At 52.0% G+C, this 25297-nt stretch overlaps 1 protein-coding gene and 1 long non-coding RNA gene across 2 annotated transcripts; both read right to left on the bottom strand.

The window, feature by feature from the left end:
• Positions 1 to 266: 266 nt before the first annotated feature.
• LOC120865128 (anthrax toxin receptor-like) lies at positions 267 to 10205 on the bottom strand. Its single transcript, XM_040242134.1, has 6 exons — positions 10191 to 10205; positions 9727 to 9939; positions 8235 to 8273; positions 7022 to 7105; positions 6533 to 6610; positions 267 to 1084 (listed from the first exon to the last, which is right to left on the bottom strand). Exons 1-6 carry the CDS (start codon positions 10203 to 10205, stop codon positions 857 to 859), a joined length of 657 nt encoding a protein of 218 aa, XP_040098068.1. The 3' UTR covers positions 267 to 856.
• Positions 10206 to 10859: 654 nt separating this feature from the next.
• On the bottom strand, positions 10860 to 22022 carry LOC120865151. Its single transcript, XR_005721323.1, has 4 exons — positions 21893 to 22022; positions 14523 to 14618; positions 11498 to 11567; positions 10860 to 10945 (listed from the first exon to the last, which is right to left on the bottom strand). It is a non-coding gene; the product is annotated as an uncharacterized LOC120865151 (long non-coding RNA).
• Between the last annotated feature and the right edge of the window lie 3275 nt (positions 22023 to 25297).

Below are 25297 nucleotides of genomic sequence, written 5' to 3'. Positions count from 1 at the left end.
AATCTGCCTGCAGTGCCGGAGACCTGGGTTTGACCCCTGGGTTGGGAAGATTCCCCTGGAGAAGGGAATGGATACCCACTCCAGTGTTCTGGCATGGAGAATTTCATGGACTGTATAGGCCAGGGGGTCACAAAGAGTCGGACACAACAGAGACTTTCATTATTCAGGGACCTCTGACTTAGGGACAGAGGATGAGATGGCTGGATGACATCACCAACTCAATGGACATGAGTGTGAGAATGCTCCGGGAGCATTGGTGATGGACACAGCCTGGCGTGCTGCAGTCCGTGGGGTCACAAAGAGTCGGACACGGCTGAGCGACTGAACTGAACTGAAATGAGGGACCTGTTGATTTATCCGGGAAGAAAAGGTGCACTTCCAGCTCGTGAACTGTAGAGGGCCTCATCTCTTTCTGAGACATGATTGGAACGTAAGCAACCAAAAGATGGAAACCAGGAGCAAGGAGTGAAGAAGATGAGAAATTCAAGTAGTCCTCTCTGTGCCAGCTTAGGGAATGAGACACAGGATTGTATTCATATTTTAAAGATCTTTTGGGCTTTGTTCAAATAGCAGAATTTGACTAAAACCCCATCCCAGACCTTGGTGACAGATGAGGATCAGGTTTTGGGGACTGGGACTCACCATGTGTAATCCTCAGGGCATCAGGGTGCTATGTCCTCACAGAACCAGTATAGATACTGCTCATACAGTGGGGCAGTGCTCACCATGTAGCAAACTCTGACTAGCAACAGATTCCAACGCATTTTGACCGTAAACCAAGACTCAATATATATGTCTAATTCAGCAAGCAAAGGGCTCTTAATAATCTTGGGGTTTTGGTGCTTTAGAGCTTGGGCTATGGGGGTTGGAGTGACAAAGTGGCTCTGTTGGCTGTCCGGGCAGGGGTGGAGATGAACGGCTGCATTCTGGAGGGGGGCCTGGAGCACATGGATGGGGAGTGCTGGAACTGTGAGCAGCAGTTGTTGATGGTGAAGCACTCCCGGCTGGGCTGAACGCAGGCCTTAGGGCTGCAGTGCAGTGCCCCACAGCGCGGCCTCATTAGGGCAAAGTTGACGCACTTTCCCTGCGGGCGACAGAACAGAGAGAAGGTCACTAGAAGCCACGGGACTTGGAAGCAGAAGGCTGCAGTTTCCCTGGGGCTTGCCTTCTCTGACTCAGGTCCACCCTTCTCCTGCTGCCCAGAGTCCCCTGACTCCCCTGCTGGGCCTGTCTGGGCCTGTCGGTCCCTATAGGTGCTCCTAATGCAGTACAGACTTCAGGCTTTGGTGGGCCTGCCAGTCAATGTGAAATGTTACCTTGAGCACCTGTGAGGCCCAGCCTTGGGAGCCACTGTGCCCAGACCTTGTCCTGAGCCACACGTGTCTCCAGCTGCCCATCCGTTCTCACATTCCTCTGCACCTGCAGCCGGTCTAAGCCCTCAGCTCCTTTCCCAGGCTGCCTCAAGCACCTCCTCTCCCCTGGTCGCCTGGCTCCACTTCCCGTCAATCCAGGCCCTCATGGAATCATCCTCCTCAAGCTTCCTCTTCCTCAGCTCACACCTTCAGTTGTGCTTCCTCACTGCCTGGAAGACCAGCCCGGTGCTCAGCCTGGTGCCTTAGGCTATCAAGTCCGCAGGCTCCTGGCCTGTCACCAGCACGGCCAGAGGCACAGGAAGTACTCCTGGGCTCCAGCTGCACTCTCCATGCTCCTCTGCTTCAGGCTTGTCCTCTCCGGCCTCTCCATTTCCCATATCCAGACTACCAACCTCTGAGGCTGCCTCTGTTTTCCCCTCAAGCCAGTCTGGGAGTGCCAGAGGCACTGTGGCTGGTTCCCTCTTCTCTCAAGCCCATGGTAGGGTCTCCATCGACAGCAGGATTCTGTTCCTTCCTACCCTAGGATTGCATCCCAAATTCCTGAACTAAACAGGAATTTTACAATCACCTTAGAATCATTTAGGTCAAATTCCCTAAAAATATTCATTACAATTTTCACTAAAGCAGCATTAAACCCATAAATTTTGGGGGGAAAAGTTGGCATTGTGGTCTAGGTTTTTGCATTTTCAAGACTTCTGTCATAGCGAAAGAGTAAAGTTCTGTGGTTTCTGTACATTATAGGTCAGCACACATTGTCACACACATGTGTGGGTATGTTCTTTTATTGCTACTCTGAACAGATTGAGATCTTCTATCTTTATTTCTAAGCTCCCATATTTCTATTTACTCTAGAACATGAACAGATCATTCCAGACCTAGTATCTTCTGCCTGTGGGATCCCTTTCACTTTCTCAAAGCAAGACTGCAGGGCACCTTGGCTGAGGCCTGGAGGCCTGGCTCCTTTCCCTTAGCCACAGCCTGTCACTGGGAGCTGCAGGGGTCAGGGATGTGCATATGGGTTGAGGGAGAGAAGTGAGGGGCTCCAGACAGTGGTGGAGGCCCCCGGGTCATGGCAGAGCACCCGAGTCTGTTGTGTGATCATAAGGGGGTGAGGGAGGCGACTGGGGGCTGAGGGGAGTGTCCTTCTCCTCTGGTTTTCTATTAATGAAGAGATCTAAGCTGGTGACCAATCACTTCCTATATTAACTCAGCTGCTCCACAGTGAAGGAATGTTTCTTGAAGCGATTGGCAAATGGTTGGTGGAAACTTAATCTCCAGTGCTTTGGAGCTTTGGCTCCATTTCTGGATTTCCTGTTTATTACAGAGGGAAGTGTGTGTGTGCGTGCACGTGTGTGTGTGAGAGAGAGTCTATGGGTCTGTGTGTGTGCATATGCACATGTGCATGTGAGTGTGTGAGAGAGTCTGCGTGTGTGTGAGAGAGAGGAGTTGGGAGGCGATGAGGGTTGTTGAGCACGGGGAAGCAGGCTGCCAACACTGTCCCAAAGTTATGATCTGAGACTTTCATAAAGGTCACAGTCTTGAACAACTTTCAAGTTGGGCCTTCCTGGAGGGCAGAAGTGCTGGCCCAGCTCTATCACACACGTGTTTTGATGTTCCCTCTGTGAGTGGCGTCAAAACATAGGAACTCAGGAACTCCTTGGCCATGAATGCATCTGACAGCCTCTCTGTAGCTCTAATCATTCCCAGGACAACTGTTTCCAGTATATATTTATGTGTTCATATTTAGAGGAGGTTTGCAAGCAGTATAGTGTGAAAATAAGACATTAACGTTCACAATTGTTTACACGTCTAACACACTGCACAGAGGAAGGAGGTCCTTTCTAGTTCTGTCCCGTTCACTGTGGCAGCAGGTTACAGGAGCTGTGGCCTGGACTTGAAGGTGAGTCTCCCTAGGGTCGTTAACAGCCTTGCTGCAGCCTTACACAACCTTGTCATGTTGAGCCCATCACAAAGCACCAGAACCTTGGTTTCTTTAGCTTCAAAATGCAGAGCAGTGATCACCGGGCTGAACAGAGAGGCAGCCAAGCATGGGTGAGGTCTGGGCCTTGGGTTGTGGATACTGGTTTCATGGCTGTGCAGCTGGGCAGGTGTACAGGGGGTCAGCTTCCTCCCCGGTAGAGTGTTGGGAGGATGAAAAGACTGAGCTTGTATGAAGTACTCACTGGCAATCCCTACTCTGCATAAATGGCCGCTGTTGTGGGAATGAATGAGACCCTTGTGTAAAAGGTCTTGAGTGAGTCACACTCTCTGTAGACAGTTACGTCACTGCCGGCATCACATTCAGTGAGAGTGGAAGGTTTCCTATTTTCACTCGATTTTGCTGATGTGTCTAGCAGAACTGATTTCCGTGAACGGAATGGGTGGACCTGGGCAAGTCAAGGAACAAAGAGAATCAGGACCTCCGGTGTGGGTTTGACTCAAGACTAAGGAAGTAAATGGAACCTTGCTGCATCATCCCGCTATGGTCTGGGAGGGACCGTTATCAGATTTCCTCTGGGGATAGGAGGCAGTGGGGCAGAGAATCATGGTCATTTCACAGAAGGTTACAATCAACAAGAGCGATTGCTTCTGTTACAAAAACGCTGAATGTTTTGGTAAACTGAGCCTTGGAGAATTTTCTGCATTGTATTATGCTGAAGGCAGACACATCTAAGTCACCAAAACAAGCAGCTGGCTGAGGTTTTAGAAGGCAGCAGCTCCTACAAGGTCATCCCCAGACTCCACTGTTCTCTCTCTGAGCATGCTCACATACACAGGCCTGACTGCATTTCCAGTCCAGGTGGAGGAGTTTGGAAACAACCTCCCCATGGTTCAGGAACTGGATGGAGGAGAGAGAGGTTACACGTTTGTGCTGCTGGGAACTGACTCCCCTGAGGCTTGTTTTTCAGCACAGCCTGGTGAAGAGGGCCTGGGCGAGGTTCTGTCTGAGCAGAGCTCCTGGGAGGGGGTACAGGGCACATGGGGTTGTCAGCAGTGAGAGGACGAAAGGCTTATGTCTGTCCTTGGAAGGACATCTGGTTGATGCTCCCAATCCCCTGCCCGGGCTGAGCTAGGGCAGGCTGAGAGCTCCCAAGCGCAGTCTTGACATGTTCCCACTGAGGCATGCCCTTTGCTCCAGCTCCAGAACTCCTCTCACTGAGGGGACCTATGGTTCAGGTAGGAAAAACATGAGGCCACTCCTGCATAATATGCCCCTGAATAGGGTGTCTCCTGTTATACATTTAGGGTGGGGACTGGGAGCTGACACTGGCCTGCAGAGACGGTAGGCTCCCAGGTGACACTCCATCATTAGACTATGATTCACTTTAAGGCCTGGGACCAGAACACAGAAGGCTTCAAGAAAGGAATCAGGACTCCTGCACCCACCAGAATACTGGACGTGTCCACAGATATCCTTAACACTCAGGACCCCAGGCTTACGGTTGGGAGGGATAAGGTCAAATGGGAGGGGGGCAAGGAATTGGGGGGGGTCACATCCACCAGGCACAGTCACGGGCTCCCAGCCCCTCTCAGGATGAGCAGGTTGGTTTCAGCCAGCTCTGGCTGCTGTCACTTACTCTCTGGGTGGCCTTGGCAGCTTCCCTGATCTCTCAGGCCTCCGTTTTGCCTCCAGGAAGCACACAGATCACTGTGAACCCAGAGAGACTAATGGGCAGACTGGAGAGCTGGTGTTGCAGGGGCCGAACAGAGCCCTGGTGGATACAAGTTCCCTAATCCATCACTCTGCCATCCCAGCATGAGCTCCACAGAGCAGCCCTGGGCCTGTGACCATTTCAGAGCCCTGTGCTCTGGGCAGGAAGGCTGCTTCTGGGGTTTCCCATCTGGGTCTTATCTCTGTCTTGCTCTGTCCTTCCTGCTCCTGACTGAGCATCTCTGGGTGGTTGTCTCTACTGTTTGAGGCATAATGCTGGCATGGCGCTCTTGTGAGCATAATGAGGCTGTGGTTCTGGGGAGAGGTTCCAGGAGAATCAGGTGGAGAATGGGGCTTCCAGGCAAGCAAACTGGGGACTGAGAGCCGTAGGAACGCTGGCACTCTGGCACCAGAGAACGTCTCTGCTGGGTGTGAGCAGTGCCTCCGATGTGTCAGTATCGGTGTCCAGAGGCTTTCTGGCCTGAGTACAGTTTCCAAACGCCCAAGTCCGCAGTCTCCAAGAGCCTGTGTTTGATTCAGGGCAGGTGACCAATGCAGCCCTCATTAAAGACTCGGGGTCCGCAATGTCCTCCAGGCCCCTGGTCTGGTCTGTAGAAAGGGTCTGAGTTTGGAACGGCCAGGCAAATGATTTCCAGGCAAACCATTGCCCTCCTTGGGCCCCAGGGAGCTGGGTAGGGCAACCTCTGGTGGTTTGTGGGTAAGCACCATGAGATCATGAGTACTGACCCCACATGGGGGACAAAGCAGTGAGAAGGGTAGAGCCAGGCTCAGAATCCAAGTCTAACTGTGCTCCTCCCAGCCTTTGTGACTTAGTCAAGTCACTCAGCCTCTCTGTGGGATAATAGTAGTATCTACCTGTAATTATTGGGAGGATTAAAGCAGTGAAGACATGTAAAGGTTTTAGCTGAGCAACTGACCCACAGAAAGAGCACAGTAGAATTACCCAGCGTTATTGCTACATTCCAAGGATGACAGCTGGAACGATTTGGCTTCTCCCCATTGTCACAGGCAATGACACGGGAGGTCGTTCTGCTACCTGCTAAATGCAGTCAGTGTTGACCAGACAACATTGGGGAGGGGTGTCACCATGTCCCACCATTGCTGGCACTTGAGTGGCCAGTTCAGGAAGATCTCATGGGTGGGGTGCAGCTAGCAGTCCCCCGGGGGAGGGGGAGTTGTGGAGAGGGATGATTGATGGGAGGCAGATAGGCCTCTCCAGACCTTTTTACTCAGGACTGGAAGTTCTAGTCATGGTTCTGAGAAGAACGGTCCTGACATCCTTGAGATGAGGACACAGAGGAAATGCATGTATGCCGTGCGGAGAACTGTCTGGAGGCGCGTGAGCTCCAGGTCTGCACTTCTTGGGCATTCTTCCTGGCAGATACCCAGACAGGACAGGGTTCTCTGACCCACAGTCTCCGGGGGCAACGATGAAGGGCAAAACCAAGACCCCAACCCATGGGGAGCATCCCTGTGCCCTGCTTACCATGTCTCTGGTTGGACACCACATTACTGACATCTGATTGCAGCGCTGAACAAATTCACACAAGCTATCCAGTTTTCCCTGAAAAGCAGATGTGTTTGTGAGGACGCTACAGGCCTAGATGCTGCCCCTAGAGGGACAGTGTCTCCTCTCACTTGAAATTGCCTGTCAGGGCTCCATCCCACCAATTCCCTGAAACAACACTGAACTGCCCTTTGGGGGCCCCAACAACATCCAGAGCTTGGGCCCATCCCAAGGGGGAAACGCTGGCAGTGATGGGAACGTGAGCCCTTGTACTTTCGGCTTCCCCTGAGCAACTAGGTTTGGGGTGTTTTGGCTTTTCTCTAGCAGCAAGTGAACAGAGTCCGGTGCCCACAGCTCGTTTCTGCTCAAGCCATGCCTACTGGAGCCAGACTTGGGCATGAACCAGCTGTCCTCACCTCCTGCTCCCTAGCCGTGGACTCAGTACTCCTTCCCGAGGGCCCTTCTCACCTCCATTCGTTTCATTCCCCCTCCTTGGCACCCACAAGGGACAATCACTGTGGGGCACGGCATTTGGCACGTCTCCTCCGGCTCCTAGGGAGAGAAAACACCATGTTCTTGTCTGGCAGCTCCTGGGTGCAGACACATGACATCCGTTGCCCTGGCAGCTGTCAAGTACCGGCCACTCAGCAAATGTTTGTGGGAGAATCAAGGACAGATGAGCAGCTCCCGGCACAGGAAGAGAGTGGCCTCCATGTGAAAACACACCAGCTCCATTTGGCTTACAAAGACAGCTCCTCTCCAAAGATCAGCAAAGTCTACCCTGTCCCCTTGGTTCCCAGAGGCGCCCCTGCAGGAGAGGCTGGGTGCGAGGCTGCGCCATGTGACGGCGGCTGTCAGGGGTGCAGCAGCAGCAGGGGCAGGGCTGCACTCACCCGCCTCGGGCAGATGCAGCCCCCAGGCCCCACTGCAGCCAGTGCTATGCCAGCCCTGCAGAGACCCTGTTTGCCGCTGTATCTCAGACCCAGGCCCCCCGTCTTGGGACACGGTGCTCCTGCTCTAACTGCCTCTTATGGGCCCTGGTCTGGGTCCCCACTCTGGTGGGTCAGCCACAGCCTCCGCACCTGACTTTGGCACCTGTGCTCACCTTGACTCACCTCTCTCACAGCTCGATGCCAGATAAGACTCCCTCCTCCCTCTTCAGTCCCCCAGAGGCCAACCCCACCAAGGCCCTCACCCTGAAATGAGCCAGGGATGAAGAACAAGGAAACGGAGGCCCAACATGCAGCAGAGCTCAGGGAGGAGGTCCAGGTCCCTGAAACCTGAGGATCTTTTACCAAAAACTCACCTGGGTGCTGAAAGGACCATTCTACAAACAGTCCTTTGGGAACTGACAAAAAGCCCATTGGTTCCAGGAAGGATCATAGCTGTTCCTGAGACAGGCTACCCCACCTGCTGACCCAGTACTAAAGGCCCTGGATCAGACCATGTTGGGGGCTGGGGAGTGGCGTTCTCTGGCTGACATTTTGCGAGTCTGCTTCTCCATCAGCATCCCTGCCTTCCCTCTGCCATCCTCTCTTTCTACCAGTTCTCTCTGCCCAGATAGGTGAGAGCTGGAGAGGTGGGGGAGGACATCTCCCCATGTGCCTCTGGGGGCCTCTCTGTGCAGGGGATTGTGTGCAATGGGCATGCTCTCAACACCAGGACCAAGCACGTCACTCACCCTTTCTGGATTCAGCACTGGTGGTGGCTCCTTGACGGTCTGCAATGGAAGTGATCAAGATGGAAGTTGTCAAGTTTAGTGCCCGTAAAGCTTATCTCTGCTGAACTGACACGTTCTGGGGTAAGACCTTGCACCGTGAATTGGCTTCCCTCAAGTTTCACACCCCAGCCTGGGTGTCACAACCCCCTCCTTAATGACTTTTCACCTCCATCCATCTTTTCCTGCTTACCTGGTACTCACAACAAGGGACACTCACTGTGGTTAAAATCATGGGTTCAAAGGCATGTGGAGGGCTCTGGCTCAGCTACGCAGATAGAAGGGGACGCTGCTCAATAGCAGTAGGGAGGCAGAAAATGGGTTTTGGGGTGTCAACCTTGGTGTCTGCTGTCTGTAGGTCTATAACCAACAGGCTCCGCCTCTCTGGGCCTCAGGCTTCTCAGTTATCAACGGGGAATCAAGGCCTCCATGTATGGTTAAGTGGGAGACAGACAGACTAAGGTTCCTGGTCCCTGGTAGAGGCTGCACATGGGAGTTTCCATCAGCAGCCCTGACAGCATATTGAGACAAGAGAGCGCTCCCCACACCCTTCCCAGCTCCCCTCTCCCACTCCCTGCAGCCCTCCCTGCCTCCCAGCCCTCGGGGATGACTGTCCACCTCCCTCTCCCCATGCTTTCTCTTCTCACTTCCTGCCCTCTGCAGAAACCTGACCCGCTGGCTTCTAGGCTGCTTTGCTTGTCCTTCCTCAGTTCTGCTTTCCCTCTTCTTCACCCAGTGCCGTCCTGTGCCCTTGCAAACCTGGCTGGCCACTCCCTCTCCCTCCCCTCCGTCCCCAGGGCCAGTCTCTACTCTCTTCATTTTCAGGGCACCTGCCACACCCTCTGAAGGTGACATTTACCTTCAATGCCCCCCAGGGGCCTACACCAGACCAGACACTAGACAATGAGCTCTTATGGGCAAAGGTGGCGGGTACTTCATTCCTGCCCCTCTGTGCCCAGCATAGGGTCCTGCACATCCCGGTGACTTTGTGTGACTGATGAAGGAGTGACTAAGGTACCAGAGATGGGCAGGGATCCATGCTGCTTTCAAAGGCACAGCTGCCTCTGAGGTTAGCCCTCTCCAGGCCAGCATCCTTCTCCCTTTGGGCCATCAGTGCCCATGCAGACCCCTCTTCTTCCCCCAACAGCAGAGACGTCTGGGGCTTTGATCTACCTGAGTCTTTCTGCTGTAGGGCAGTGGGGTTCTCAGGGCATCTGGGGTCTCTTCAGGGGCCAGACGACCCATGGGCCACCTCTATGTGAAGGTGGAAGCCTGAGGCAGGTAGCCCCCCAGAAGCCCTGACTGTCTATGCCCAGGAGGGGAGGACAGAGTCTGGGCCTTGTTTGCTGGAGCTGATGGGAACCTGCCCACAGGCAGGACCTGAAGCAGGCCCATGCTCGGTCCCTCAGGGGCTGGTGAGGGCTGGACACAGGCTGTGTAGGCAGGGCTCACTCACTCTCCTGTGGCATAGCCACCAGACGCAGCAGAACATCAGGGACAATAGGAGCAGGGCTGGGATGAGTGCAAAGAGGTAGAGCGGGTTGACATAGGGGATGACTTGTGCGGGGGGCGCGGGCGGCGCAGGCGGTGCGGGCGATGTCTCTGGAGGCGGCTGGGCAGCTGCTGAGGGAGCTGGTGGGGCAGTCGTCTCTTTAGCTGGCCCCCCTGCCTACAGAAAAAACACATGGCAGAGTCCTGGTATGGACCAGGTGCCTGCCACTTGGATCCCACCCCAGTCCCCCCTTACCCCTTTCTGCTTGTTTACCCCATTTGAGAACAGATTCTAGGAGATCACAGCTGGTACCCTGTGGAGCCCTGGGCCACAGATCCCACTGCTGGCCCTGTTCAGAGGCTCTCTCCAGAGACCTGTTAAGGAAGTCCAGTCCTCCAAGGAGTGATGGCGCAGCCCTCACTGCCTGCGTTGGCTGAGAGCATGGGGATCACAGACAACTGTGACACCCAGATGGGAGAGAGGTGGGGGTGTGAGAGCAGAGGCAGGGCACCCTGAACACCTCTCCATAGCCTCACTCCCCTGCTTTCTGGCTCTGCGGCCTCAGGCCAAGCTAGCTGGGATGGCCACAGCCGCTGCACCTCCAGAGCCACATGCCTGGAACCCAGATTTGGAGAGCTTGGGGGTCCCAGAGGTCCTGGACTCTGTCTCCTACTCCACAGGGTTCCAACTCTCCCACTCACCCCAGTTGGAATCCTGGATGGAGCCTTGAGGTCCCCACCACAAGGCCCAGCCCAGGGAAGGTGGCAAGGTAGGTTCAGGCTGGGCAGAGCCTCAGTATCATTTCTGGAGTCTGCTTATTGGGCCCTTCCATGTGCCTTCAATGACACTTGGTTCACAGAGAGAGCAAAGGTTTGCAAGGCTTGGACGATAAGGCATACCCCAGGTGCTCTTTTCAGTAGCCTTCCTATGGCACTGCCCAAGCCTGATGGGAGTTCAGCAGACAGATGTAGGGTTAAGGGCTCTGAGCTGCCTGCGAGATGATGCTTAAAGTGCATCAGGCTATCTGCTGGCCCTTCACTTGCCTCCCCAGGGTTCAGGGTGTCAGGACAGCCTTGGCTGCCAGAGCCTTACCCTGGTACTCGCACAGTCCTTGCTGGTGAGGCTAACATCATTGTTGATGAAGCTGATACCATTGTTCAGGCTAATTTCCAGGGAGAAAGCCCTAAAGCACAGAGAGGGTAGACAGTGACAACCAGGTCAGACAGACATAGTTCTTATACTTGGCTCAAACTGTAGCTCATAATCTCCTCACTGTAATGACTTTGAACATCAGGCATTCAGGGATATCACAGAGCAGACAGCATGGGTAAGGAGAGTTCACCCCAAAGTATTACGAGGTCATCTTCTGCAATGAAGTCTGACCAGGCAGTGAGGATCCCTGGATGAAGTCAGATGTCCTCATGGCCGTGAGCTAAGTGACCAGGGATGGTGGTATGGTGTCACCATTCCAACTCCTCTGTACAGTACGGCAGTTTAGCTCCAAAAGGCTGCCCAGAGCATAGGTGCCATCCATCCCCGGGGCACAGCATCTCCTGCATCCTGCTCTCCTCAGCAGAGCCTGGGTTGCAGCAGATCATTGAGCGCCTCAAGGGACTGTCAGCCAGGGCAGGTGTGGAGGATGCATGCAGTCCCCCAGGAAACATGATTGTGTTGCCCCAGTAGAGGTGGATTCTCAAATTCTTTACACCTCATGGTGGCAGAATTGGGCACTTACTCATCTGGACTCTCTATCTTTATTCCTGGGCATATCACACCGGTATCTTTCACAGAGCTGGCTTTTTCATCTGAAACACAATCCAATCGCATGAGAAGAATGTCAATGGACTTATCCATCCACCCACCCACCCCTCCCCTTCTGCCTGCCCTTGGCAAGCGGAGCCACCACTCCCTGGCAGAAGCAGCTTCTCTTCTCTGCCTTTTCCTGACACCTACCATGCACCAGGCACTCACTGTTCAGGACTTGGGCTCTGGTGTTTAGTGGGAACAAGGCAGGCAGAAGTCTTGCTCTCAAGGGCCTGACATTTGTGGAACTGGAGAGGGAGTCAGACAATAAAGTAACAAACAATGGACAAAACGAATGCCAGAGTGAAAAGTGCCATGAAGTCAGAAAACAAGGGGAGGGGCAGGGAAGGGGCTGCTGCAAAGACTCAGCACAGCCAGAACTAAAGAAATGAAATGGTAATCAAGGTAAAGGTTTCCCTTTGCATTCCTGATTTGTTAATGTTTTTATAGCCTCCTATTAACTTAGGGACATTTTTTTTTTTAAATGAACTGATGAAGAAGAACGATTCATGAAGAGCATGTCTCATGAAGGAGCATGTCTCATGAAGAATCATCTCTGTGACTCTCAATACTTTGTCCAATTCCACTTCAGCTTTTCTTCTGTCATTCAGAAAAATTAGATTTACTAAGCTGTATTTGAGATGTTACAGGTACTTGTCTATGTTGGGATCAGGGGTAAAGTTTTATTTTTTACTTTTTCATATTTTCCTGTTTTCTACCATGTAGCATTGTTATAATTAGCAATTTCTAATGTATTTTTATTGTTTTTATTTTTTTTTGCCACAGGTCAGGGTTCTTCCCTAAAGAATGGTTCATTTCCACGTGGAAAACTTTTTGGACTTAACTCAACTGTCAGATTAGCTATGAACTTCAGACAGTGCGAGTCCTTCATTGGGACTGCAAATAAAAGCTAACTGCCCAGTATGGTTAGGGGAAATAATTTGCATCTGAAGGACAGGATGGTTGGGATTACTGTGAGTGATTTGTTCTCCATAGGCTGTTCACAATCCTGAACAGGGAGAGGGGGTGACGGCAGGCACTCCACATACTGAGAGCGCAGAAAAGCATGGCTGATTGTAAAGCAGGTTTCAGCCCAATAGTAACTGGTTAGCTAAATACTCGCCACATCTAGAGAACTTTTTGAAGCATAAAAACTTTACATACTAGTGACAGGCAATGTAAAACTTAAAGAAACCTTAGTTAATTTTTTCTTTTTTACATTTCTTTATATTTTCTAAACTTTTGTCTTATGTTTTAATCAGAGGCAAACATAATTAAAAGGAAGCAAGTCAATCCTCATCAGTGCATCAGGGCTCCTGGCAGTAAACAGCATGGTGCAGCCACTTATCAGCCTCGACTCTATGCAGTGAGGTGGTCAGGGGAGGAGCCCAGGACTGCAGGATGGGCTGTCCTGTGGGAGAACCTGGTCCTGGTCCATCCCAGAGAGGTGGCGTCTAGAAGGGAAAGCAATATAGCCATGGACCACAGAGGAACATCTGAACACACTTCCTGAAAGATAGGTTGTGTCCCACCTTCCTCGAGAAAGGTCATCTCAGTGAGGTGGAAGGCCCAGAGGAGGCAATTACAAGAACCAGCTTGTGACCTTGGGCACGCTCTTGAATTGACCCTGACTCTGGTTTCAGATCTATACAAGGGAATAACAATAGGTGTATTTTGAGAATTAATTGGGATAGTGCATGTAAGACCCTGAGCACATTAGCCAATGTGCTCAATAAAAAGTTCTCCATGCAAATAATTTACTGATGTGGCTCAGACGGTAAAGCGTCTGTCTACAATACAGGAGACCCGGGTTCGATCCCTGGGTCGGGAAGTTCCCCTGGAGAAGGAAATGGCAGCCCACTCCAGTACTCTTGCCTGGAAAATCCCATGGATGGAGGAGCCCGGTAGGCTACCGTCCATGGGGTCACAAAGTCACGGACACGACTGAGCGACTTCACAGTCACTCCCAAGAAACTACAAACCATGGGAAATCTAACTCCCTGAGACCATCTACACATTTTGTGGTGTGAGCAGTTAGCAATGGAAGAACCCTGCCTATCCCATGCACCCATGGAAGAAGAAGAGATGGCCCAGAAGTGCTGAGGGAGAGGACTTGCTCTGGGTTTACCAGATGGCCCTGGAATGAGAAGTCATTGAACATAATGTATCAAATCAATGTATCAGTGGGATAACTTGGAGACCTGAGGAGGAAGAGGAAGTCTAACTGTCCCCAGGCACTCTCTGGGGGAGATGAGACCCTCTTCAGTGATGAGGGCGTATCTCCTGCCCCATCTGTGTGCTTCCTCAGGCCACTCGCCCATTGTGGAGGAACGCCTAGTGCCTGAATATTTCCAAATAGTAGCTTATGTACACGATAGGGCTTAGTTGTGCACCTACCATACGAATGGCCCCATTGTATAGTACAGATAATAGAGACTGAGAACAGAACACTCATTAGGTCAAGATCACACATGTAAAGTGGGCCTGAGCCAGAATTCCAGGGTCCAGGCCTGGCGATTGGCATCTGCTCTCATTACCACCCTCCTGGGAGAGCTCAGTGCACCTGGCCCAGATTCAGGGCCCTGGGGGTGCCATCACTTCCCACCAGAAGAGTTGTGAGATTCAAGTACTTGTCTCTCAAGGGAAGTGAGGGCCAAGGAAAGTGTGGGGGCAGTGCAGCCGTAAGGGCAGACCCAGCATCTCAAGCCCAGCCTCTGCAAGGGCAAGCTCTGAGCCAAGATGGTCTTGATGTGCTGGAGCTGACACCTTCCAGGCTGAGATGAAGGGCAAGGTGGCCAGTCTTACCAGCCAGGTCGCTCTTTCCATTGTCCATGTTGCCTCCACCCTCACAGTGTCTGCAGTGAATGGTCAGCAAAGGCTTTGACGGCTTAGCTGGCTAAGGGACTGCAGTGTGCTGTGGGAAGCGTGTCACTTGGTGGCACCGAGGGGCTACTTACCCATTAGCTTGTCTTTGAATTTAAATCTACAAATAACTTCATCCTCATTCTTTGCATTATTAAAACCTTTTCCAGAAATCATCAATTCATATTCATCTGCAAGGGCGACACCCAAAGGTCTGTTATTAGGAGAGTGCTGACTTCCTTCTGATCTTACAGTTATGACAGGCCACATTATAACTGAATTCCCAGGGATTCCAATAAGCAAGCAGCTATGTCTCAACCAATATATGGGCACACACTGGGTCTTACCTGGGATCACAAAGCTGAGATGCCTGGGCCTTGAGCACTTGTGGGCCTCTCACTGCCGCCTTTGGTTCATCAAGCTCATTGAAGGCACCCTGTCTGCTACCCTCCATGGGGCAAACCCAGCCACAGGTTTCTGACTTTGAAGTCCCAAGGTCTTCCCTAAGAGGTGCAGGCAGTGTTCCTTACCAGGCCTTCCCTTACATTAATGACCCAGAAACAAGATAATGCAGGCTGAAGACATTCCTGACCCTTGTCTGAGCTGAGCACACAAGACTAAGTGCTTGTGGGCCTTTCTCACACTCAGGGGTCTGTTCCTCCTCACTGTGATTCTCTATGCCAATGGCAGGCTGGATACCCCAGGTACAGGGCCAGGACCTGGGTAAAGCAGGGCCAAGAAAGGAGGTGAGGACCCTGCACAGGAGAATCACCCATGGAGGGTGGAATCCTGTCTTAGCTGTGGTTCTGAAGTCTGCAATGACTGCTCTTCACCTCCCTCTTCCTGCTGCTTCATGTACCTCACACAATGCCCCCAGGGATTCACCAAGCATTTCCTTCTGTTAGGGTGGGAGACTTTGATTTGCTAAGGTGTCGTTCTGGGCCATCGGAGAAGGCAATGGCAACCCAATTCAGTCCTCTTGCCTGGAAAATCCCATGGACGGAGGAGCCTGGTAGGCTGCAGTCCATGGGGTTGCAAAGAGACTGAGTGACTTCATTTTCACTTTTCACTTTCATGCATTGGAGAAGGAAATGGCAACCCACTCCAGTGTTCTTGCCTGGAGAATCCTGGGGACGGGGGAGCCTGGTGGGCTGCCGTCTCTGGGGTCGCACAGAGTCGGACACAACTGACGTGACTCAGCAGCAGCAGCAGCTCTGAGCCATAGCCCTAGCCAGGCTGCTCGGTCCCCACTGGCGCTTCCTGGCAACTGAAATACTAACGGGTGCAGAGAAGGCAGCCAGTGGGCCTGGCTCCTGGGGAGTGAACCAGGATAAATGCAGGTCTTCCAGCTACAAGCCCAAGGTCAATAGCCTCCACCCCTGTTCTCCTAGTTAAGATCATGGATTGCCCAAGATCAATTAGCTGGAGGAATAATCCTCAGAAATGTCAGCACAGCTTTGGATCTGATTCCCCCTCCTTCAAGTCTTCCTGTAGTCCCTGTCAGACCAAGGTGAAGTTTGTAAACTCTCTGTTTTGAGGAAATTAGCTTCTTGGGCTGTGGGCTGAAGCTGTCCTGCTGACATGTTTTTATAGGCTTTCAAGTGTTTTCAAGAAAATGGGAGTCCATGTTTAAAATCGGAACATTTTCTCTACTAATCCGGATTCCTAGTATTCTTGGAAAATGGGAATATTTGGCATGTGTGGGTTTGTATTTCTGCATGTCAACCACTGACTGGGCCAGAGGCCACTGACCTCTCAGAAAGGGAAGCTCTCCAGTGGCCAAGTGCTTGCCCCTAACACTATTGACCATCATCCTTGGCTTGGCCTTGGTCCACTCCTCTTTCTCTTGGTACTTGCCTGGTCTAAGAGGGTACCTGTTGCATTGACCTGTCCTTGGAAGAGCTTTAGCAACACAGAAGCATGGAGAGAGCACTGAAGCTTTGATAAAGTACAGGGAAGGTGAACTGATTGCCTTGTGCTAAGAAATTAGAGCTTTTGTGGCCCATTCAGGTCAACACTGAGGTCCCTTAGTGACATCCCCTCCCACGCCCAGTAGCCAACAAACCAATGCTGCTTCTGAACCCAAATCTGCCAGGTTGCTCCCTCATTGTTCACACTTCCTAAGAGCCCTGCCTATCATGACATAAGGATCTGTATTTGTCCAGGAAGAAGCAGCTGGAACTGTGTCCTGCAAACATGCCTTTACCAGCACAACTTGGTCCAGCCTGAGCAAGGTGACTGGGCCTTAATCTCATGGAAGTATATTTCATAATTCATATTCCAGGATTATTTATTGCAAAGAATGGTTTCCTTGCAAAGCAGAACCATAAACCAATGAAACATATTTTAAGTAAAGATATAGGCAGAGAAGAGAAACTTTAGCTATTGAATATGGGGAAATCGGGGTCTAGATGAGGCCAAAAAAAAGCCAGTAGAAGCTTTTCTGCCATAAACAAAAAGCCAAAAGGAATCAGAAATGAGAAAATAAGTGCCATGCCAAAGCTTACAACTCCTGTGTTTATCCAAATGTTGTTTCCCACTAATGAGCACCTACTATACACCGATCTTTATACTTTCTCCCTTAAAGCTCCCAACAGCCCCATGAACTTAGGCATGAGCTAGGCAAGATTTACTACTCAATTTTACACAGAGGGAAACTGTGACTTAGGGCCGGTCACTTCCTCCGACCCAAGGCAGGTATAGGAATCTGACCTCAAGTGCCCAATTCAGGACACACATCACGTCTGCTCCTGTCTTAATTCCAAACATCTATCACTCTGCTCTCTGGGGACATGCCCTTTCTGACCTGAGTCTTCGGCTCACAGGGCTCTGAGTTGAAACCAGAAAGCCCCCATAGGGGACCTGGTGGTCCCTGCCGCATGGTGGAGATCGGGCCCAGCCTCCTCCATGTGGGTGACTGGAGGGAGGGCGGCAGCGGAGGGCAGGGCTGGACGGCAGCCCAGAGCACAGACCACACTGGCATCCTCAGGAGCAGTGCGCGCTGCCCGCTGCCTGGGCACCTTCCTTCCTCCTCGGGCCTCCTGCTGCCTCCAGCTCCGCTCAGGTGCTGCTTCACCTCTGCAGCGGAGGCCCTCTGTCCCAGGCAGTGCTGCTCTCAAAGGGGGGCTGCTGAACTCTGGCAAGTCTCCAAAGTGGAAGGCAGGGCGGTGGTTTCAATATTTCAGCAAGAGAGACTTCCGGGTAAAGAACTTTTGCTTTGCCCAGAAAGCTTTCCCTCTTGCTTTCCAAATTCCTCTCCTCATACCCCAATTCCTCCAACAGTATCAGCCACAGGAAGAAAATAAAGTCACAGGAAGGACTGAAATTGGCTTCCAGGGCTGTATTTGCTACACATCCCACACGGGTCCACTGCCTACAAGCCCTCAGGTGCTGGAAGGGAGACTGAGTCTCTCTGGAACAGAGAACTTTCTCTCTGGAAGAAAAGTTGTACATCAAGTTGTCTGGGAGCTCTAGAGAGAGGCGCTGAGGAGGTAGGCTTGTCTGAGAAGGCTGGTGGAGCTGAGCGTGAAGAGGGCCTCTAAGCTGCTTGAGCTGAGCATGAGGAGGGCGTCTAAGCTGTTTGGGGCTGACAGGGGCGCACAGGTGGGAGTGGCTGGCCCTGGGGAGAGGAGGCGGGGGCCCCACATGCGGTGAGGCACAGCCACTTTGAGAGAGACTGGACGTTGCCAACCGTGAGCTGGGCTTCCCCTTAAGGCAGCAATTGTGTTTTGGTCTTGATTGCAGGGAATTCCTTTCCCAAGCTCACAGAGAGGTAGGCGTCAGGATGGTCCTACAATATGACTTCTAACCTCAACCTATTAGGAACAATCTGAATATTGTCTCCCCAGGACCAGTGAAATAAATTGGCCCATCCATGCAATGGCATATTATGTAGAAGGTTGGAGACTACTATGTACTCCGTGATCCTATTGATGTAAAATATCCCTGTAAAGTATATTTAGATAGGAATTTACGTATCAAAGTTGAACTCTGCGGTTGTTAACTGGGGAGACCATGGGATGGGACAAGGGGGGACCTCATCGTGGTGGAGGGACAGCCTCTGCCCAGGCTGGTTGCAGGGGTCCCCACACTGCTCTGCAAGATATGCCCTGCCAACACCCCTGCCCGACACAGCCTGCCCTAGCCACCCTCACAGAGGGCCTCCAGCCACGACGCAGAGCTGGACACCAGAGCTCAGGGGGAAGACCTGCTTGCCCCATGCCCTACTGTGGCCTCCACTGGGCCCCACCTGCTGGGCTTCTTGCAGACACTCACTCTGGTCTGGTCACATACAGGAAAATGAGGGACCAGGTGCCACCTCCAGCCGTAAATAAAGCCCGAATAAACCTTCCTGCCTGGGTTTATTCGGGCTTTATTTATGGGTCAAGCCTGAATAAACCCAGCAACGCACAGGAGGGATGAATCCCCAAACCACAGTGCCCAGTGCCCCAGGCCAAACCTCTCACTCATCCTCTGTGAGTCACCGGAGAGAAGTTCTAAAGCAGCAAAATAGCCGGTGGAGGAAGAAAGCAGAGAGTAGCTGCCTCTAGGGGGTGGGGGCAGGGATTTCCTGGGAAGAGAGCTGAGGCAACATTCTGGGGACACCTCTGATGTTCTTAGCAGCAGCAGCTGATGTTCTGAGCCTTTATGTGCGCATTTTTCAGAACTCATCAAATGATACACTGAAGTCTGCTGCATTTGAAAAAAAAAAAAAACTCAATGAAAAGTGTTCCGCAGGTAAAGATATGCAAGATAAAGGGTCTGTGGGTGTGGTAGTCAGATCAGCATAAGTTATTTTGAAAGGCATCAAGAAATAAGATGGATTGATGAAGAGAGAGAGATAAGAAAGAGAGAGGAGTTAGAGAAATATGTGACCAGGGATATATGGTTAGATATTAATTGCAAGTCCAGTGGAGAGAGGAATGTTCATTATATGTTCATTTCCGTTTTTGCTATATGTTTGAAATCTTCTGTAATAAAGGGTTGGAATAAAAACAATGAAGTGGATGATAAAAAGAAATAATGCTGTGGACACAGCCAAGCAGAAGTTATGGTTCTTACTGAGTGATGAGCGACTATGAGAGACCAAGGGCTGTGAGAAGCCTGGGGGCCCAGCTGACCAGGAAAGGCTGCGAATGGAGGCGCTCTGAGAGTGAAGTCTCAAGGGCCGGGTGGGCTGGACACTGTAAAGCTGGCCAAAGTTTTGCAGGAAACCCAATACTGCCACCCCCAGCCTCTGCAGCAGATGGGCAGACTTAGAGTAGAGGCTGGACATTGAAAGGCCCAGTTGTCTGGCTTGGGGGCCTCAGCCTCCAGAAGGTTACAGAAGTAGCCTTCTCTGCCCTTCGGGTCCTATGTAGAGGATGGGCTGGAGCAAAGGCCTAGAGGCAGGGAGGCCAGCAGAAGCCTCTGCCTATTCCTAGAGGTAGCCCAAGGTGCTGAAGCAGCCGTGTGCCTCATGCTCACACCCTCCTGGCTTTCCCTCACTCGGCTCACTGACTTATTCAGAATGACAGCTTCTACTTTATTTGGGGTCCAGGTTCCTGCCTTGAGCTTTCCCTCCCAGTGACAGTCATGCTGTGTGGCAGCTTTTGACAAGATGACAGCAATTGTAAAGGTCAGAGCAGCACCGCTGGGCCTCACTGGCAGAGGCTGTGCAGCAAGCACCTGTCACCCCAGCTAGGCCAGCACAGGGCGTGAATGACAACAGGCATCCTCCCCGGAGGCCTGCAGGCCCGTGTGTGTCCTGGGGACCTATCAGAGAATGGAGGCTCTCAGGTTGCTGCGAGCTGGGGTGTGCAAGGAAAGACCCGGCACGTGTGTGGCGTCTCCTGCCATGGCCACACCTTGCACAGGCCATGGGGTCAGAGGCAGGAGGGGTCGAGAGCTTCCACCCACAGAGGGCTCAGCGGGAGATGCTTTCACCCTGGGTGTTCTTTAACCACTTCCCTCCCCAGCCTGAGCTCAGTGTGAGGGTGGAGGCAGAGTCAGGGGTCAGTGATGGAAGTCTTAGTACCAGCTCCTGTAGGTGAGGGCCACCAGCTTTCAGATCCCGTGCCAGTCACCGTGAATTCTACTGCTTCTATGTCCCACTGCAGATCTGATAGAGGGTATTGTTATTTCTACTTCTTGGAGATGAAAACTGGAGTTGGTAGATGATATTCAACAATTTGCCTCGGTTTCATGTCCTTGAGCAGCAGAGCTCAGATGTGAACGCTGCTCTGTCTGACCCCACAGCCTTCTGCACTGTGGTCTTGCAGCTCCGAGCACCACAGCCAGGACCAGCTTCCTGGCTATGCATCCAGCTGCATCCAACTGGATGCTGTTATTGGGAGCGTGTGCTTATCCACCCACCTCAGCTCTACAAATCCCAGTGACACGGATGCTTGAGCTGGTACACACAGAGCTCAGTTCAGAGAGAGAGCTTCTATCAGCTACGCGCTACACAGGATCCTCCCCAGTCTGATGCAGGGACCATCCCAGGGGAGGGACAGCGTCGCCACCAGGTTCCAGATCTCGGGGAGAGGCTGTCCCCACTGAACCGCTGGGTGTAACGATCGCTGTGAATATTTGTTGGATGCCTTTGGCAGGATCTGTTACTAGCTTGACATTGGCCGTGAACTATGTCCAGTTCTTTTCTTCATCCACTGAAACAGTCATGTTTCTCTTCATTTTTCTGATGAGGAAAATCACACTGATATTTTATGTATTGAATCAGCTTGGCATTTCGGGGGTGAACCCTAATCAGTCTTGAAGCATTTGTCCTTTTTTATGCTGTTGGCTTCTGTGTGTTAGTGTTTTGTTGAGGGTTTTTAGACTAAAGTTTTTCTTATTTCTTAGTTAAATTTCAAGTTTTGAGCTAAAAAAAATGTAGGCTTGTAATCAGTTAGCAATATTTTTGTGTCAGGTCATTTTGTGGCATATATTAAACACACAGAGCTGTTTGTCAGTTATATCCTAGTAAAGCTAGAAAGTGAAAGCAAAAGTCGTTTAGTCACGTCCGACTCTTTGCGACCCCATGGACTATACAGTCCATGGAATTCTCCAGGCCAGAATACTGGGGTGGGTAGCTGTTCCCTTCTCCAGGGGATCTTCCCAACCCAGGGACTGAACCCAGGTACCCCGCATTGCAGGCGGATTCTTCACCAGCTGAGCCACCAAGGAGGCCCAATAACTGGAAGAAAGAAGTAGTTGTACAAACACACAGACACACACCACAACCCCCCACGTGCACACCTCATATACACACTCCCTTATGGGCCCAGTGTAGCCTAATGCCCCCAGATTTGTGTGCAATCACCGCACACACTCAGACACCACACTTACACATACAGCTCACACTTCACACCCAAACCACATACACTGAAACCATGTGCTCAGAGCACACTCACAATGCACACTGGATGCACTGACAACTCACACAAACACACACCACTGCATTTACAAAGGCAACTCCAGCTCTTACCTCCTACACAGATATCGGAAGGCTCCACAGAAGTAATTTCAATACAGGACTTAGTTTCGAGCTAAAATAGGGAGATGAGGGGCAGGAGCAGGGCATGTGAATGGCAGGAACTTGTGGAGAACCCACCTCTTCCCGCTTCTCAAGTCCAGCCCTCACTCACTGGATCAACGATGTCTTTAAGAGCCTTGAATCCTTGGCTCACTGCAAACACGTGATACGGGCTGTCTGCAATTTCCATTAACTACAGTGGAGAGGAGATGGTTGGCACACAGCCAGAGGCTGGAAACACAGTAGATCCTATCCCAGGAAAAGGACTCTTGCCTGCTGCCATGTTGGATTCCAAAGGCCACTCTCTGGCGTCTGTCAGCAGCCCACCCTCAGGGAGTGGAAAGCTCCTCCACCCGCACCTCTGGCGTGTAGGTTTACACCACACTTGCTGTTCACCTGCCAAGACTACCTGTTGTCCAAACACTTGGACCGGGGTAAAGGGACATCCACTGGGTGACGCTGGGACAGCTGTCTCTGAACGCTGTCACCAGCTGGGCTCAAAAGTGGCACGTGGTTCCCTGTTCACAGTTACCTGATGTTCCTCAAAGTTTTTCACACCCACGCAGTATACTGTCGCTCCCATTTGCCGAGCCTTGTCAGCCTACGAGAAAAAAAGCGTTGAGTATAATTGGTCAGACAAGTGGAACCCAAAGCTGGTGATGATGGTCTGGACTCACTTCTTTCACAGTTTCTTTTAGTGTCAGTTCCTTCAGAGTCCCATCAGTCAGACAGATAATCATGGAATGAACCTTGTTTTCTGCAGAAAAAATAGGGTGAGCCTGGTGAGCAAGGCACCTGGAGTGACCTGCCTCAGGCTGGCAGGCCAGCAGCTCTGCTCCCACACCTCCTCCTCCTGGGGAGGGGCCACCCTGACCCCAGAACTGCCACCCAGAGCACCCCGAAAGAGAAGGTGCCTTAGCCCAGGACCCACTTGACAGGTGAGGAGCCTGAGACTGGCTCAGGGCGCTTCCTAGCGGACCCTCACTAGGGCAAGGTGGCACAGCCTTTGTCCTGAATGGCAACTGCAGCTACTTCTCTGGTGAGGACAAGCCTCCCAGCTGAGCTCAGGGAGGAGCGGTCACACTGACTGCCAGAGGCTTGGGCAGCGGCCCCGCCCAGCTCCCTGCCTTTCCCAGCAGCCTGTGCTTCCTTCCTGATGAGGCTGCAGCCCTGTAGTCTACATGCCGATGGTTCTGGGCTGAGCACAGCCTTTCCCACTGTTGGAAACATGGTCACAGAACGAGAGTCAACCACAGGGGAGAGGCTGAAGGGAAAGGGCAGAGCCAGGGCTGTGGTGGACAGAGTGTGGGCAGTCAGGGGACATCAAGGCCTCTGCTCCCTAAACTGAACTCCATCTGCTCACTGTCCCTAGAGTTTCTCTTTTCTTTTTCATGCAGCTCAACTATAGGTCAAGTACTTGATATCTAGTAAGAACCAGGAATGTAATGCATGATCCCATATGGTTTTCAGGAACATCCCTGGGGGAGCTTTTCATCCTCTGCAGGGAGGAGAAACCTGCAGCACAGAGAAGGCAAGGAGCTTGCTCCATGAGTCAGCGCTAGGAGCTGGCCGAGGAGGGTCTGCACCAGCCCTCGCTGAGGCCTGGGCCTGGCTCTGTCCCCACTGAACACAGTGACATCAACAGGCAACTTACCTTCTGAGTGAGCTTGCTCAATTTGCTCAATTGCCTGCAACAAATTGAAGGAAAGTTGGGGGAGGTGAGAAGTGAGAAGACCCAATAATTCTTTAAGAATGTGACAAAGCAGAATAAATTCTCAGGGCTGTAGGAGCTGTACCTTTTTAAATCCTTCCTGCATGTATGTGTCTCCTGTAGGCACTATATTCTGAAGTCTGATAAGACCATCATGAACTTCATTTCTGAAAAATCAGTAAAGGGGACTGAGGAGGAATGAAGGTTGACTGTTACAAAATAGACCAGCTGCCTGGCGCCATTCTGCTCTGTGGAGGCCTGCCTGGACCAGAGGACACAGCGGCCCTGTTGTGACCCCTCTGTCCGTGTCTAACGCTTACTCGTCCACCACCCAGTGAGCATGGAGCATGCTGCTTTTCCGTCCCATAAGCAGGACCTGGCTTTCGATGTGCTCATCCCTGTCTCAGCAGGCAGACCTCAGGGGACTCAGCAAGCGGTGAGTCCGTGGTGAGAGGGGAGCACCCACAGATGTGCACCTGTGCATCCGGCACCCCCAACATGACTGGAGGTACTGCTGGCACCCAGGGGCCCCTGGTGAGGGCACATTATCCTCCAACAAGCAAGGCTGAGTTTGGAGAAGTCACTCTGCTGATAACTCTGCCCTGCCCACCATCCTCTCCCACAGGCCCCCTCTAATAGACTTGGTCCTTCCAAACCACTTCCCTCACTGGATTGGTGCTAAAGAAAGTAGTCAAGCTGCTCCATTAGAGTCTAGGGCTCTTGGGCTTCACGTGCTCTTGAAGAAATAGATAGTAAACGGGGAAGAGGCCCGAGAAATGTCCATGTGGGCCAAAGAGTAGTGACCCCAGGCTGCCACAGGGATCTCTGTTGGCCTCTGTTACAGCAGACACTGAGGGATGGGACTGGGACATGCCAGGGGGTGGGGCTTAGGTTCAAGCTTATCTGCTGTGATGGCTGAGCCTTCACAGGAAGTCTTAGAGAATGTGATGCCGAAGGCTGGCTCTTGCCTCAGGCAGAAGGGATTCTGCCGTGAGCTGAGAACTGAGAGCCCCTGGTCCTGCCCTGCCTGACCCAGCATGGGAACTGAGGAGGCCTGGGACCCGGGCCAGTGGCCCTGCCCACCCACGCAAAACCAACCAAACAAAAACCCCTCCCCTCTTCCTGTCACTCTTGGGAAGATTTGTTTTGTTGCTGCTGCTGCAGCCCAGATGTGCTGGAACCCGCAGCCCTCCTTAGCTTCCAGCCCAGGACTGAGCTTATCCAGACCTCACTCTGGCCTTTTTCTTGGCTGGCCTGCCACCCCATCCTCATTCCCAACTCCATGCATGGAGGGAATACTAGCCTGCTTATGCTCTCATGAAGTCCTTCACTTCTTACAACTCTACCCCACTTTCTCCCTCCCCTCATTCTCACTCCTCTTCTGACACTTTCCCTTGAGGGTGGCATTTTCTTTTTTTAAAAATTTTAATTTCTACTTTATTTTACTTTACAATACTGTATTGGTTTTGCCGTACATTGACGTGAACCTGCCACGGGTGTACATGAATTCCTAATCCTGAACGCCCCTCCCACCTCCCACCCCATATCATCTCTCTGGATCATCCCTGTGCACCAGCCCCAAGCATCCTGTATCCTGTATCGAACATAGACCGGCGATTCGTTTCTTACATGATAGTATACATGTT

The sequence above is a fragment of the Oryx dammah genome, unplaced genomic scaffold (genome assembly GCF_014754425.2).
Source record: "Oryx dammah isolate SB20612 unplaced genomic scaffold, SCBI_Odam_1.1 HiC_scaffold_6, whole genome shotgun sequence".
Taxonomy (NCBI): Eukaryota; Metazoa; Chordata; class Mammalia; order Artiodactyla; family Bovidae; genus Oryx; species Oryx dammah.
The sequence above is the reverse complement of the archived record's forward strand: the minus strand, read 5'-3'. Positions and strand labels throughout refer to the sequence as shown.